This window comes from Neodiprion fabricii, chromosome 4 (genome assembly GCF_021155785.1).
Source record: "Neodiprion fabricii isolate iyNeoFabr1 chromosome 4, iyNeoFabr1.1, whole genome shotgun sequence".
Lineage (NCBI taxonomy): Eukaryota > Metazoa > Arthropoda > Insecta > Hymenoptera > Diprionidae > Neodiprion > Neodiprion fabricii.
Window position 1 is genome coordinate 37,478,755 of NC_060242.1, and position 14,271 is coordinate 37,493,025.

The 14,271-nt window shown below is 35.9% G+C and overlaps 1 protein-coding gene across 3 annotated transcripts; it reads left to right on the forward strand.

Annotated features, from left to right (window-relative positions):
- Positions 1 to 1,530: 1,530 nt before the first annotated feature.
- On the forward strand, positions 1,531 to 13,715 carry LOC124181569 (serine/threonine-protein kinase dst3). Of its 3 annotated transcripts, XM_046568246.1 has the most exons (6): positions 1,531 to 3,460; positions 8,452 to 8,573; positions 9,370 to 9,916; positions 10,126 to 10,480; positions 10,605 to 10,662; positions 10,900 to 11,203. In XM_046568246.1, the coding sequence occupies exons 1-6, from the start codon at positions 2,324 to 2,326 to the stop codon at positions 11,057 to 11,059; spliced, it is 2,379 nt and encodes a 792-aa protein (XP_046424202.1). In that variant the 5' UTR covers positions 1,531 to 2,323; the 3' UTR covers positions 11,060 to 11,203. The 3 variants fall into 3 exon arrangements, with proteins under 3 accessions (XP_046424202.1, XP_046424201.1, XP_046424203.1); XM_046568245.1 differs by having other exon boundaries at positions 1,532 to 3,460; positions 10,126 to 10,662; positions 10,900 to 13,715; XM_046568247.1 differs by having other exon boundaries at positions 1,533 to 2,533; positions 10,126 to 10,662; positions 10,900 to 13,715.
- Positions 13,716 to 14,271: the final 556 nt, after the last annotated feature.

Genomic DNA, 14,271 nt, shown 5'->3' on the forward strand with positions numbered 1-14,271 from the left:
AATATGATAAAGCGTATTTACCATTCGCGTTACAGAAGCGGATTACTTCTATAGTACGAAAATGAACGCAACAAACTCTCACGATTGTCAAACTTGGCAAAGTATTATTTTTCATTAAATTCTATTATAACGATTTTAATTTATTTGAAAACTTTTATTCTGTCTAATATGCCTAGCCAAATGTTATCTGACTTTCGGGCATGAAACGCAGGTTTGACAATTATGACGATTTAGGTGCACACGAAAGAGCATTTTTCAGATAATTCGTATTTTTTATTGCGAATTTATGGTGGTACATATTGATTTTAAATCTGTCTGATTACTTCCTGTTTTAAGAAGGGACATCATCATAATTGTCATTCCAAGAGCCCTCAATTATTTTCCCACGTAATGATTCATCACGTTATAAATTGAAAGCATATATTTTTTATTTGGTCTTCTTCAGGAAATGGTTTCACTACGTAATTCAACGAACTATTCTTCTATTCTTTACTGTTCTGGATAGTGTTCAGTAATAAATTTGTTATGTATATATGAATATAAAGCACGTATTCTTCCAAGAAAGTTAATAAATAGCATATACACGTGCGTGGATGTATACAAACAGTATATCGGCATACTATACTATTATAGCTATATTTGAATATAATTAATTTTTATGCCTGATTCACCGGTAATAATGTTGTAACATTACATATTGCCTATTGTGGATCGGTAAATACTTATACCGAAAATGAAAAGTTGAATTGTGTACCATCCATACACGGCTCTGGGATTCACATGCAGCTTTCACTAAACCGTCGTAAAAAACCATGCAGGCATACCAATTTTAAATAAGTATGACTTGAAAATGAGTACGAATCATAAAATAATTGGTCTACTATAAATAGATTTTCCAATGGTAAACGTATACATAGTCTTATCCTAATAATCTATCATTTTATTCGTATATATAGCTTACAGGTCATATATAATTAAAGCGTCCATATCTATCTGAAATTAATGTAAATACATTTTTTTGTATAAAAATGATATTATCTAAACTTCGGTAAAATCTTACCCTCGTAAGTGTACCCATCTAATTACTAGTGATTTATTGTAATTGTTATATTTGGAGAGTATTCACATAATATGCATTGTGTGCTTCTTCCACTTCTTCGTCTTTCTTCTCATGTCTATATTCCATGAGGGTAATTGTCTGTGCTTCGCATTACATTAAAAATTGCAATTCCTGAAAAATCGAACTCTTCGAACAGTATGAACGCAAGAGATTTGAAATACGGTGAATTCGGTAAAACTATAAATACGTGACGTCGTCGACTCGACGATTAGAGCTTAAATTGAGATTATGTTATTTCGGATGTCCCTGAACTGAATCCGACGCTGTAGGGATGGAAATCGGGAAGTTTTGCGTGCGTATTATTGAAGCTATCGAAGCGCAGGAAGGGGTTGAAGATGGTCGGGAGGAGGAAAGTAGTTCGAGAAATGACCGCAAGGCGGCGGAGGGGCGCCTGGATCGTCGGCTCGGAAGAAACTCATTTCTATAATGGCTGCCATGAAGTGTTGTCGGTTGGCTAGCGTTTCTCGATCTGATATCTTATTATTGACAGTTTTGATAAAATACAAAGCGATGTGTCCGAAGTGACGATCCGATATCCAAAGAGTGTAACGGACGCGTAAAGTATCTTGGCAGCTAATTAATAAGCAGCGATAAACAGTGAATAATACCCGTGAAAATTGAGCTCCACTTCTGTCTATGCGACGCAGTGATCACAGAAAGAAATCTTTGAAAGTTGGCCCGTCATCCGCCACTCTTCTCCCTTACCGAACGCTGCAATAGTAGAAGAAAAATTTGTTCGACCTGCTTAGACGACTAGATAAAATTAAAATATGTGAATCCTAACCGTGCGTGCTGTAAAACTTCCCCAAGACAAACTGTCACGGCACGCGACTTGCGATCCAGAACCTGCCTAGATTTTGACAGTAAACAAAACTGACAGACAAGTTAGCCTGTTTTGCAGGTCATGGCTGTTGTAATGGTGATAAATAGAGTCGTTTAAAATAAAGACAGCCAATGCTGGTAGGATAGAAGAGTTTAGGGGTATTATACTCTGAGATTGTAATTATTTGAAAGCAGTTCTTCATGCGATATATAAAAACTAAACTGAATGTGTTGATAAAAATTCGTGCTGATGTGTTTGATAGTATTCTAACGTAAATAAGTGTGAAACGAAAGAATCTTCGGTGTGATGCGGGTCTGTGAAAGCTTGAAAGCTGTTCGTTGTGCCATTTGTAACGCGTCTTGTTAATACGCCGTAACAAAATGTTAGGCAAAGTACCGCCTTCCAATACCCCTGGACCACCGGTATCTGTATCTCCGTTGAATACTGGCAACAGACCATCGTCCACGTGCTTGCCGTGTTTTTCTACTGATGAAGTCGCCGGAGCAAATTTAGATGAAAAAGTGAAGACATGGAGGCCAAAGGAAAACGAGCCAGTCGTGTCTGAGGCTCCAGGCAACACGAGTGCCGATGTGAGTAAGCCTCGCAGGTCAGAACCCAAAGCTTCTCATTCGCATTTGCACTCCAGGGAATCTTCCTCCTCGACTTTGAATTTCGCGCCATTTAAAGAGCATAAGATATCATTCGGTGCGAGAGATTCGTCGTTGTCATCAATGATACACAAATGTTCTTCCAATCCCAACTGCCCTGCACTCAAGTCGAACTCCGGTATTAATTGCGCTTCCAAAATATCAAAAAACCTTTCGTTGTCAAGTCTGGGTTGTTTGAATGTTGACGTTATAAACAGGGAAGTCAATAGAGCGACGAAAAAATTGTCTCCTGGTAACAGAGACAAGGAGACATTGAGACCTGCCAAAGATCAGCGTAAAGCGTGCGCTGGAAATCTTTCGCTTTGTGTTAAGCAAGGTGAAAAGGGTGGCAGCGATGAGGAAAAGCACGGCGAATCCCACTTCCCAGATTTTCAATCCATGCCGGAGGCCTGCAATGGCCAATTATTGGGAGCCAGAACGTCGGCGGGTTTTGAAAAGGCGCCTGAATATCGCTCAGGCGGCGTCGATACGTACGATGAAACAAACACTCTGCCAAATCAGATGAATTTCGTTTCTTCAAACCCGTTTAAAGAATGCGAAAACACTGACAATCTGCAGCATTGTCTTTCGTTTCCTTCGCTCCATTTACCCACTGAATTGCAAAGCGCACCTAGGAGTCTGAAGGATCGTGAGAAGACGAGGGACCCTTGGAAACCCACGGAACTCGAGGGGCAGAGCGGCGCTAATTTAAATGTGTGTTCCGGTGATGCCAGTCAAGATTTTTCATCGACTAAAAGGAGAACTGGAGCTTCTTGTCAAGCCCTTAGACATGCCGTCGCTTCTCTTAACCGACTCGACGATTTTTATCTCGAAAAAATTGGCGCCGGTTTCTTCTCCGAAGTCTTTAAGGTAAGCCGATGACGTATCTCTTCTTTTATGTTTTATGATATAAAGTTGGAGTTGTTATTGCGGTAGATCGGTACCAATCAGATACTCATGCAAATATCTTTTAAATCATTTTCATAGCAGTTGAAAGGGTGAGAAACAAACAGTATGTTAATTATTCAATAATTCAACTCTTAATGAAGGTAGACGGTGAGGAGAATTTTGATTCACAATACAAAGATTCACCTGTGGAATGAATCGTCCTCTGGCTGACAGCCAGACGTGAAATTAATTCATTTGGTTTATATACATTGATAATGTGAACAGATTAAAGAAAGTACATCACATTCGCCTTTCATATCCTAGGATTCCCAGTTGCTCCCAAATTCTTGTTTTACATCTAAATTAGACGAAGAAGTTGTTGGCAAATTTTTAATGATGAAGCGAAGTATGCAAGGTTTTTAGCTCAATTGTCAGTTATTACATGTATGCTTTTGCAGTTTTTTAGCAGCCCTGATTGTGAGTAGTTAACGTCACCTATGCGTTATCTGCTAGATTAACATCACGGACGATTAGATATGCCGTTGTGCTCGTGCTTTTTTAATAAAACTTTACTGCTTCGTTGCCAACTTGAACATATATAGCTACTGCACTAGGCTTTTACCTCAATATTTAGCAACCTTATAAATTTTAAACATTTCTTACCTATGTTCTGTCATATATGAGTGGGTGTTGAACTGAGAAAAATCAGAGAGTTGCATTTTTCCATTTAAATTAACAGAACTTGAAGCGTTGGACATGAATGAAAAAAGACTATGACGAAAGTCGTTGCCATAAGTCACAGTGGAACTCAATTATTTTGATAGATTTTTATATATTCTGTTTAAGAAATGAAATTCGACATTGAAGGATTGCCGTTCAACATCATTATACATTATGTCGAACTTTATCTAACCAGTTATACAACACTTTGGACGAGATGTTTTTATATCATTTATATGTATTTCGCAATTCATAGCGGCAATCCATTAGCTATTATATTATTGCAAAGCACATTTTGAGTATTTTAACAAATTTTCTGCATTTGCTCAACTTTTGCAAAGTAGGACTGTGGTTAGATTCAGAAGTCTCGTCGCATTCTTGGCACCAAGAACTTGGTCTATACGCCAAGACGTTAATACATATTAACAGTTAGTTTCCACGTTAGTCACCCCCTTATATCACATCATCTCATCTTTGTCGCAGAAAAAAAAAGTGAAATATTTGCCAGGTGGGTATTCTAAAATTAGGTAATAATTTTGCGAGAATGAACATCTTGTTTCGAAAGTAACTGAGACAAATTCTACATCCGTAAACTTTAGCATACTGAATAATCCAGGATTCAAATTGCTTCCTAAAAATGTAGGTGATATTACATCTCGTGGCAATTTTTCAGATTTCTCGTTCTTCTCCTACTACTTTTTTTTCTGCTCTTATTCATCGCATTGGCAAGGCAAAATTTTTCAGAAAACAGGGGCAATACTTAAGCTGCTGATATTTTGTGGAAGGAGGCGGAGTGAGCAAAGATAGAGCTGGACCCACGCAATCTATTTTTGAAATGCCTGAGTCTCTGTCTCTTTTCATCTCTTCGTTCTTCTGCCTCGTGCATCTGAAATCCAATCTCAAATTTTCCACTCTGCCCTTGATGACTGGTATGCTTGTTATTGGGAGAGTGTCGATCACAAAATGAACCATTTTTCCACTGTAGCAGAAGACTAGAATCAGGATGAAATTAATAACGTTACTGTAACGATGTACGTTTAAGAAAAATCGCTACTTCGCATCTTTAGGAAATTTTCTAGATTTAGTAAATCATTATAAACAAAATATACTTTAATTTTGAAAAGCCAACTCCTAGAAAGTCATTTTTAAATTACCCAGTAGTGATGATTTTTTAGCCTCACGTTTCGTTACGTTAATGTTACTAACTTCAGCCTGATGGACTAAATATTTTTTGAAGACATGTTTCATATTTGTTTTACTTCAGCAACAACTTGGGTGCTTATAAGGGTGAAGTTGGTAACATTACTGTAACAATCCATGTTCAGGAACAATCTTTAATTTGCACCTTTAGGAATGTCTGAAATTTAGTAAACCATAATAAACAAAATATACTTTTATTTTGAAAAACCAACTCCTTCAAAGTCATACTGAAATTGTGCAATCATGGTCTTTTCCCAGACGTTTCGTTACGTTAATGTTATTAACTTCAGCCTCACGGATGTTTTTCATTTTATCATGTGTAACTCTCAAATGTCACACACTTGCGTGCAAGGTGAATGAATAACTAAGCGTTAGTTGACCAAGGTTGCAATCTTCTTCAAAAAATTACTTATACATTTTATATCACATGCTTCTAGTTTGTTATAAAAATGAAAAAAATAGCTTGATATTCGAAATAAAAAAAATAAACGCAAAATTCACATCAACTGTGGAATTATGTCCGCATGTTTAATCAATTATACTTCAATCGAACCCTTGCAAATATCTATGGTCACTTATTTGTAAGCCCTTACTCTTGAAAAAACACTTATTCCAATGTTGTATTAGCCCTTGTTAGTATTACTTCCTTGTTTAATTGATTGATTAATGGAAACAATGGTAAAAAGAAAAGATTAATGGCTATCCAGTTGTTTGAGGGACGTCTAGTTTTACACCCTGTACCGCAGCATTACTATACCTTATTGTTGGTTATATATATGAAAGTAAATCTATTTAGTCGCCAATGTGATTAGTGTATCCGTAGTAGAATAAAGATAGATATTCCTGCCGTAGCTGGGAAAGATCCGTATGTTTGTATATGTATATATATATGTATGCTTGCATATAACTCGGATATACATATACATTAGTAGGTGGAAACTATTTTTGCTTTTAATGTATTTAACGGCCACTGGAAACGACCTTGCCTGTGACTTAAGACGGTACCAACCATTTCGTCTTGTAATAAGAATGCTTAAATGAGAAAGCCGGTCACGCTTGATGGCCATGGAGTCCGAACACTCTCTAATAAGTCTCTTACACTCATTTCTGATTCACTCACTCACTAACACGTTTGTTTGCTTCTCTTTTTGATGATACCAGGTCGATCTACCACAATTATTCAATTCATTTGCATAAAACAAAAAAAAAAAAAAAAAAAAAAAAAACAGTACGCCAAAATTATATTGGAATCGAATCATAGTAATCGGACTGTCCGATCCTGATCAATATTCATAACACTCGAAATAATTTCACTCAGGCTTGTAATTTTTATTTTTTCATTTTTTCTTCTAACACTGTCCGTTCAAACTTTTCATGAAAGTATCATTTTCGAACATACTCTCATATTTGCAGGAAATTTAAATAATTTGCTTAAGGTACAAAAATACTTAGATTAGTCATTTGTTGATATTTGTTAGTCATAAAGCAAATTTGTACCTACTGTGGACCCTGGTCGTTATCTAAGATTAACAGATATCGTACTGCCATGTTGATTGATTGAAATTTTGATAAACAACTGATATGTCGGACACAACGTCAATTCGACTATCGCAAATATTTCAGAAAAAGTACGTATATTTGTAATACGTATATACATACACACATGTATTTTTGTTCTGATTTTTTTTCCTAACGTTACTTTATTAAAGTGCACAATTTGAGAGAAGGTTTTGTTTACCATTTCAGCTGGCTTGTATTCGTCACTTGTTGGCTAACGCCCAATTGTAACAACCATTGCCAAGATATTCTCATCACACTTTTATTTACTTTGGCGATAAGATCATGAGTTTTTTCGATTGCGGGTGTGAATGTTGTAATCATTTTTCTAATCAATATTTGGCATTCGATTGAATGACGATAAAAATATCAAACAGTAGATACCGATCTCCAACACCGTCCAGTTTTCTGAACGATTTTTCTTTAATTTTAATTGTATTTTTTTCAAAACTTTGTTGTATAATTCATCGTTTATGAATACAATATAATTTATTTTTCGAAAAAACATCGTACTATGTTGAATAGTTTTTGCAAAGAATGACTTTTGTTTTACCTGTAAACTATATATAGGATTGGAATCAAAGCAAAGTGAAATTATGTAAATTTAATTCTATTCATAAATTAACAAATTCTTTTCGTTAGTTCTTGCGTGTATCGTAGTCAGTTCTCCTTTAAGTATAAACTTTTCCTGAAGTCAATTTCTAAATTCTCTTCCATCCGCCAGATGTTATACACTGGTTTCATTAATAAGTTAAGTTTCTCCTGTGAGAATCATTTTACATTCTCACGTGCCTCTCTCTAGTCTGCCTCCTCCTTGCACACTGCAATCTAAAGATTCATATCAATAGCGTAAGAATGCCCCATTGTATGTGAGAAATGCCTCTCACGTTTCACAACGTCTGTGAGAAATTTGCTCGTCTCGCTAACATTAATTATATATTAATTTGACTCCAAAATATCTCTGCTTGATTTTCGTTTAGAAACATTGCCATGGAAAGTAAAACTTGAGCTGTGACACTAGGTATGCTGATATATTTGCTAAACAGAATTCTTATGATAAGAATTACTTATGATAAGAACTACTTATCTTGTTAGATTAACGATTCTGCTGCTTTGTAATGTAAAATACAAACTTTTGACCCTATATGCTATGCTCTGGCATGACAGAAGAAACTTTAAGCCGCCTTATCATGTTTTGAAAGAAAAAAAAGTGCATGAGAAAATCTCTTCCGAAAACTACTAACTTTCTGTGAGTCGCGTACATGCTCAGCACAATTGATTATATAGTGTAATATATGCCCCCCCCCCCCCCCCCCCACCGTTTTTATTCGAGGTGCCTAAACTTTCATGTGGAAAAATAAAGCGCATGACAGGTTCCAGTCGAATTTTGTAATTCGAATGATTTGTGATATAGCAGAGAAAATTGTACATAACTAGCTTATGATTTTCTGCATCTTTTTTTCCCCCCATTTGAGATTATTTTTACATTGTTTCAGGTGACTCATAAAGTATCGGGTCAAGTTATGGTCTTGAAAATGAACCAACTGCCAGCTAACAGGCCAAACATGCTCAAAGAAGTTCAATTGATGAATAAACTGAGTCATCCGAATATATTGAGGTAATTGACGATTCTCTTCAGAATGTTTTCTTCGTAGCAGTTTGCCCTCGCAAATCCGTGGGTAATTTCATACACTCCGGATTAACCAGCCAAGCAATGAATAATGGAAAATCAGTCGTACAATTGGTTAATGCAGTTTTTACTCAGTAATCATTCTGCACGTTTCTGATATATAGATGTGTACATACCAGGGACACAGACCTTCGGTTAGCCCATACTTGGAAGCGAAGGTTACTGACTGTATACAGAAGTCTGATAGATATAACAAACGTGAAAACAATACATGCAGTATGTTTCTTTTAATTAAGACGTACTTGCTTGAATACAATGCTAAATCGCCACTTTTTTATTTGCTACAATAATTGTGTACTCGAATTTTTGACCATTTTGATTTTTAGATATTGTTACAACATTGTGTACAAGATTTTTTAAACCAGATTGTATCTCTGTAAAGTGGTAAATTAGAAAGATTGATGATTGTTGTATTAATTTTTTAATTACGCAACGTTATTACACCACTTTGCCGTTCTATAGAAGTATAATGAGTTGAAATTTATACTCTAAAGGGGATTGTCTCTCTTAGTTGGATGCAGTCAGAGTAAAAGCTATTTTAACAAGATACAAACAGCATTCTGCATGAAAAATCTTATGACATTTGGCAATGGAATTTTAGAACAATGCCGTTTCGTGCCAAACGAACAATATTTCATCAGTTGAAGTTTTTTTTTCCTCATTTTATTTTTTTAGGAATGCATAAAAATTACCCAACCAGTTCTGAAATGTTTTTTTTTTTCAGGTTCATGGGAGTCTGCGTCCACGAGGGTCAGCTCCATGCTCTTACAGAATACATTAATGGCGGTAGCTTAGAGCAGCTGATTATGGCCAGACACGTCGCACTACCTCATTTAGTGAGAATGAATCTTGCCAAAGACGTTGCTAGGGGAATGACCTACCTTCACAGTCGAGGCCTATTTCACCGTGACCTGACATCTAAGAACGTGTTAATTAAAAAAGATAAAGCGAACGGTGAAATGGTCGCTGTTGTTGGAGATTTTGGGCTTGCAGCTAAAATTCCCGATCCAAATTCTGGCTACCGATTGAGCACAGTCGGAAGTCCGTATTGGATGTCGCCCGAGTGTCTTAAGGGACAATGGTACGATCACAGATCGGATGTCTTTTCATTTGGAATCGTCGTCTGTGAGCTTATTGGGAGAGTCTCTGCCGATCCCGACGTTTTATCAAGATCCGATAATTTTGGCCTAGATTATCTAGCTGTCGGCGAAATCTGCAGCGCCTCCGATCCACCACCGGCATTCTTGCAATTAGCCTTTAATTGTTGTAGAGTAAGTTAGTTTTATGCAGTTTGATAAACTTTTTCGAAGCATCTATTATACTTCGCTTCAGCTTTCAGCATTTGTGAAACCTGCAAGTGAAGCATTCCGTACCTATTAAGTTACAACATAACAGACTCATCAAGTTTTGTTAGATTGATATGCAAAATTATTTTTAAACTCTGACCTTGGCAATTTATATTATATTTGTCCACTTTCAGTACGAGCCAAAGTCAAGGCCAACTTTTCCAGAGATAGTTGCCAGCTTGGAGACAATAATATTGTCTTACGAAGAGGAAGTCAAAGACGCACTGAACAAACGGCAATCTGTTGATCCAACACTGCTCTCTAGTTTGGATGAGATTGGAAGAGAGAGTCGATGCCTTAAGAGAAGAGCAGCTAGGCAGAGAAGTCATTCAGCAGATGCGAGGGGCTGCGACAACGCAACCCCGTCAGACAAAGCTAGATGCCATTCGGCTAGACGTGTCGCGGAACTGGCAAGCAAGAGAGATCCCCACTACAGGCCCATGACGGCGAATCCATTCCATGCCCTGGGCGGCGTCAAGAAAATTTTGGGTGATTTATTCTCTAGCTGTTTGGAATTACCGTCGGTGGAAGATGTTAGACCAACTCTTACCGACAGCGGGTCAAATAAATTCAAACCTGCACAGAACGACAGTATAGCTAAAATTTTAAACAGGAGGAAACCAAATTCTGAGCCAAGCAGTCCGACTGCTAGAAAAAAGTGGGAGAAAAAGGTAGATGAAGCTGCGATCTATTGTATTATTTATTAAAGAAGTGTAACTGTGACGCTATTTCCTACAACTACTGTGCCTGAAGTATTTTAATTTATGCTATACAAATAACAACAAGAACAACAACAACAACAAAAATAATAATAATAATAATAATAATAATAATAATAATAATAATGCCGAAAGACACAAGGATTTTTTTTTCTTTTGCAAATCTTGACTCTCGCCCCGTATTTTCAGGTCGCTACAAAAGTCGGTGCTGCTAGTTCGTTCACTCATCCCTTGTTCAGGGAAGGTTGGGAGCCAAGAAGACGCGGTAGCTGTGAATCTGGATTCTGGAGCTGCGTCGGTGAAGATCTCAGCCCTGAACCGCCTAATCGTAGACACGCTTCCACGCTGAGTAGCTCGGCAGCTAGTAGTTTATTTTTATTAGACGATCACAGAACTAGCTCTATATACACAGACTCTTCGGAAGATATAGCAAGTCTTGGCGGCGGGGATTCGTCTTATTGGGAGGATAGACTAGGCAGCATAAATTCGACTAGCAAAACTATATCTAAGATAGTAGAATACTTTGAGAGGAAACAAGCTTCCGGTAGCAGTCTAAGGATAGGGGAATCTAGTCTGGAAGTCGGACCGAGCAGGATAGCTCTGTTGAGAGCAAGTATGGAGGAGACTGTACCTATTTGTAGTATCTCTGCGGCTCAACGACTCGTCGTATGCGAAGGCGCTGTACGTAGCAAACTTTCGCTATTTGATAAAAAATGACAGATCCGGTTATCCAGCTCTACGTATGATATTGAGGGATTTTGAGTATTTTTCATTCTAGTTTTTTGTTTTTTTTTTTCAATTTTTTGTGAGATAAGTTAACTCCCTTCAAGGGTCATCCAAGATTACGTCCGTACCTGTCACCAATGTTCCGTTTGTTTAACAGTATTTTTTTAACAATTGAATTCTACCTTTCACAGTAATTGATCAGCGAAAAATTTTAAACAGGTTTATTTGCGGGTATATATATGTATACATATACATATAGAAAGTATAATATATTATATATTATACACTATGATGTATGATAAATAATAATATAAATTTTGTACCCGCTACTTTCAGATTTTTAGATAAAAAAAATCTCTATGTGTCAAATTAGATTTTAACGGATGCTGCTTTGTCGAATGCATTTTTGAGTATCCTCAAACGCGATGGCCGTGTCGAATAGAGACCGTAATTTACTTGATGCATTTTTCATTTGCATTTTCCTAAAAAAAATTGTATGACTTTGTAGTCTATTCCCTGGTTTGCAGTAAAATACAGATCTTTTTTAAGGGTTCAATTCAATCTTTTATTCGGCTGATCGCAGTTGATCTTCATTTGTTTTTGAGCGCAGAGAGAGAATTCGTGTCGATCTTTGAGTGAAAAAGATCTTTTCATACCTTATAAACTTGTTTAAAGATTTTTTTTCAGATTCAGATTAAATTCAAAGAACTACGAATGTCAACTTAATATCGTACGTAGGAAGTCGGGCATGCAATATATATATAATAGGTATATACACATAATAAATAAAAAACATATACTTCTGTACAAACAAGTAAAAGCAAAGTGATAAAACTAACAACACCGTTGTAATTTCAGAGCTGTAAATGCTTACTATTAGTTAATCGTATTGAAAAAAAACATTGAGATTTTTACGACAGAAATTCCGTCATCGGAACTTATTAGCCTTTTCTTTTTTTGTTTCCTATTTTTATTTCGGGGTTTACAAGTGCCGAGTTGTCACTTTCCAAGTATTGAAACATACACCGCCTCATAGTTCCTACTAGCCAGATCCGTCCTGAACATCCTTATTTAGGAAAAGTGAATCGGTTATTCTTATCAAAAAACTATGTTATTGAACTCATAAACTCCAAATAGCAGCTGAAAATTTCACATCAACAATTTAGATATTACTTATACGTACAGTGGATTTTTTGACGGTACTTGATTCAATCCCAGTATATATATATATATATATGAATAGGTCTCGAAGTATAAAGATTATTTATAATATTTAAATTATTCTCCTAACTTGCAGCTTACTAAAACAAATTCGTAGTTTTGATGATAAGATCGGTTTCATTTTAACTGGAGAATGTATATACCGTCCGACTAGTAGGGGTATGCATAAACTTGAGAATTAAACGTGTCCCTAATTGTAAGTTTAATTCCTTATCAGTAATTAAGTCCCGTTTCGCTATTGTTGTTACAATGGTCAATTTCAAACAGGGTGAATTACTTTTCATTTTTGCGATCTTTTCAAGGTGGCATGTACACCGTGTCCATGATTCAGCCCTACACGGGAAACGGTAGTAAGTGAAGACATACATATTTACTTGGTGAACACTTGTTCATCGTCCGCACCTATATTTCAACGTTTCGATAATACTACTTTAAACTGTAGAAAGACGATGTATCATATGGTTATCATCAAGGACGTACGAGGTGAGTTCGGCAATTATTTTTTGTGACACGATTTGCTCTGCGCAATTTTTCTGTTTTTTTCTTTCAAATCGCAAAGCATGCGCAATAAGAATTTCGAGCAGTTAAATCCACTTGGAGTGGAATTAGCGAACTCAGCAGTGTAATAGCAAGGAAAAGAAATACGAATATATGATATGAAAACTGATCTAGTCAGTGTATTTATGAGGCGGCCTTATATTTTGTACGCATTAGGGCTGATGAAAAAAAAACATAATATTGTTATAGAATTAATGATATTGATAATAATAATAATATATGCGAGGTGAATGAAATGCGAATGTGCATAAAATTAGCAAGGAAAAATGAGAAAAAAATCGAAAAATTTGTATAAACTAAGAGGGGATTTTGTTTAATCGAAGGAATTGTATGGTGTATGAAATCGTTACTTGTATTTTGAACGAACCGTAATGATCCTGTAGGTAACTCAGTGTTTTTTAATTTGTGTCGTATCCTCGCGTTGAGATGGTGTATTTACGAATTTACGTAAGGGGTACAGTATCGTACTATAATAATAAAAATAACAAAAATCTTCATTACGATAGCGATGGTAATTGTTGGGTTGTATTATTATCCATATTTGTTTTAATTTTTTTTTTTTTTTTTTTTTTTTTTTTTTTTTTTTTTTTTTTTTTTTTTTTTTTTTTTTTTTTTTTTTTTTTAGTTTGCAAACTTTTAATCAGTGAAGTGAAGTTAAACCAATATAAATTTTAAATATATTTTTGAAAGCGAGTGTTATGCTCCGCACGTAATAAGACTGTATGATAAGTCATTTTTCAATAACTATCCATGAGGAGTTCGTCTGTAAGGACAGAAAATTTGAAAACAATATTTGAAATTTAAAAAAAGTTAAACCCTCAATTCATGAACTGCTAATAATTGGGCGAAAAAAATCTTCTATTTACGGATCGCTCGTTGATTATACATTCAATTACATTGAGTTGAAAATCGATTTTTTGTTTCTATCCAAACCATTCATACGAAAGAACATATCACGAAAAAGGTCATATCCAGGACTAAATTTCATTATCTACTCATCGTAAAGATATTCTAAACTGCACGGCGTGACGAGAACATTTTAGGAAGATTGAATAG

Excerpts from the sequence above, each read along its gene's own strand:
- LOC124181569 (XM_046568245.1), top strand. The coding sequence starts at position 2,324 with ATGTTAGGCAAAGTACCGCCTTCCAATACCCCTGGACCACCGGTATCT. Across the intron at positions 3,461-8,451 it reads TCTTCTCCGAAGTCTTTAAG|GTGACTCATAAAGTATCGGG; the intron begins GTAAGCCGATGA and ends ACATTGTTTCAG. Across the intron at positions 10,663-10,899 it reads GAAAAAAGTGGGAGAAAAAG|GTCGCTACAAAAGTCGGTGC; the intron begins GTAGATGAAGCT and ends CCGTATTTTCAG.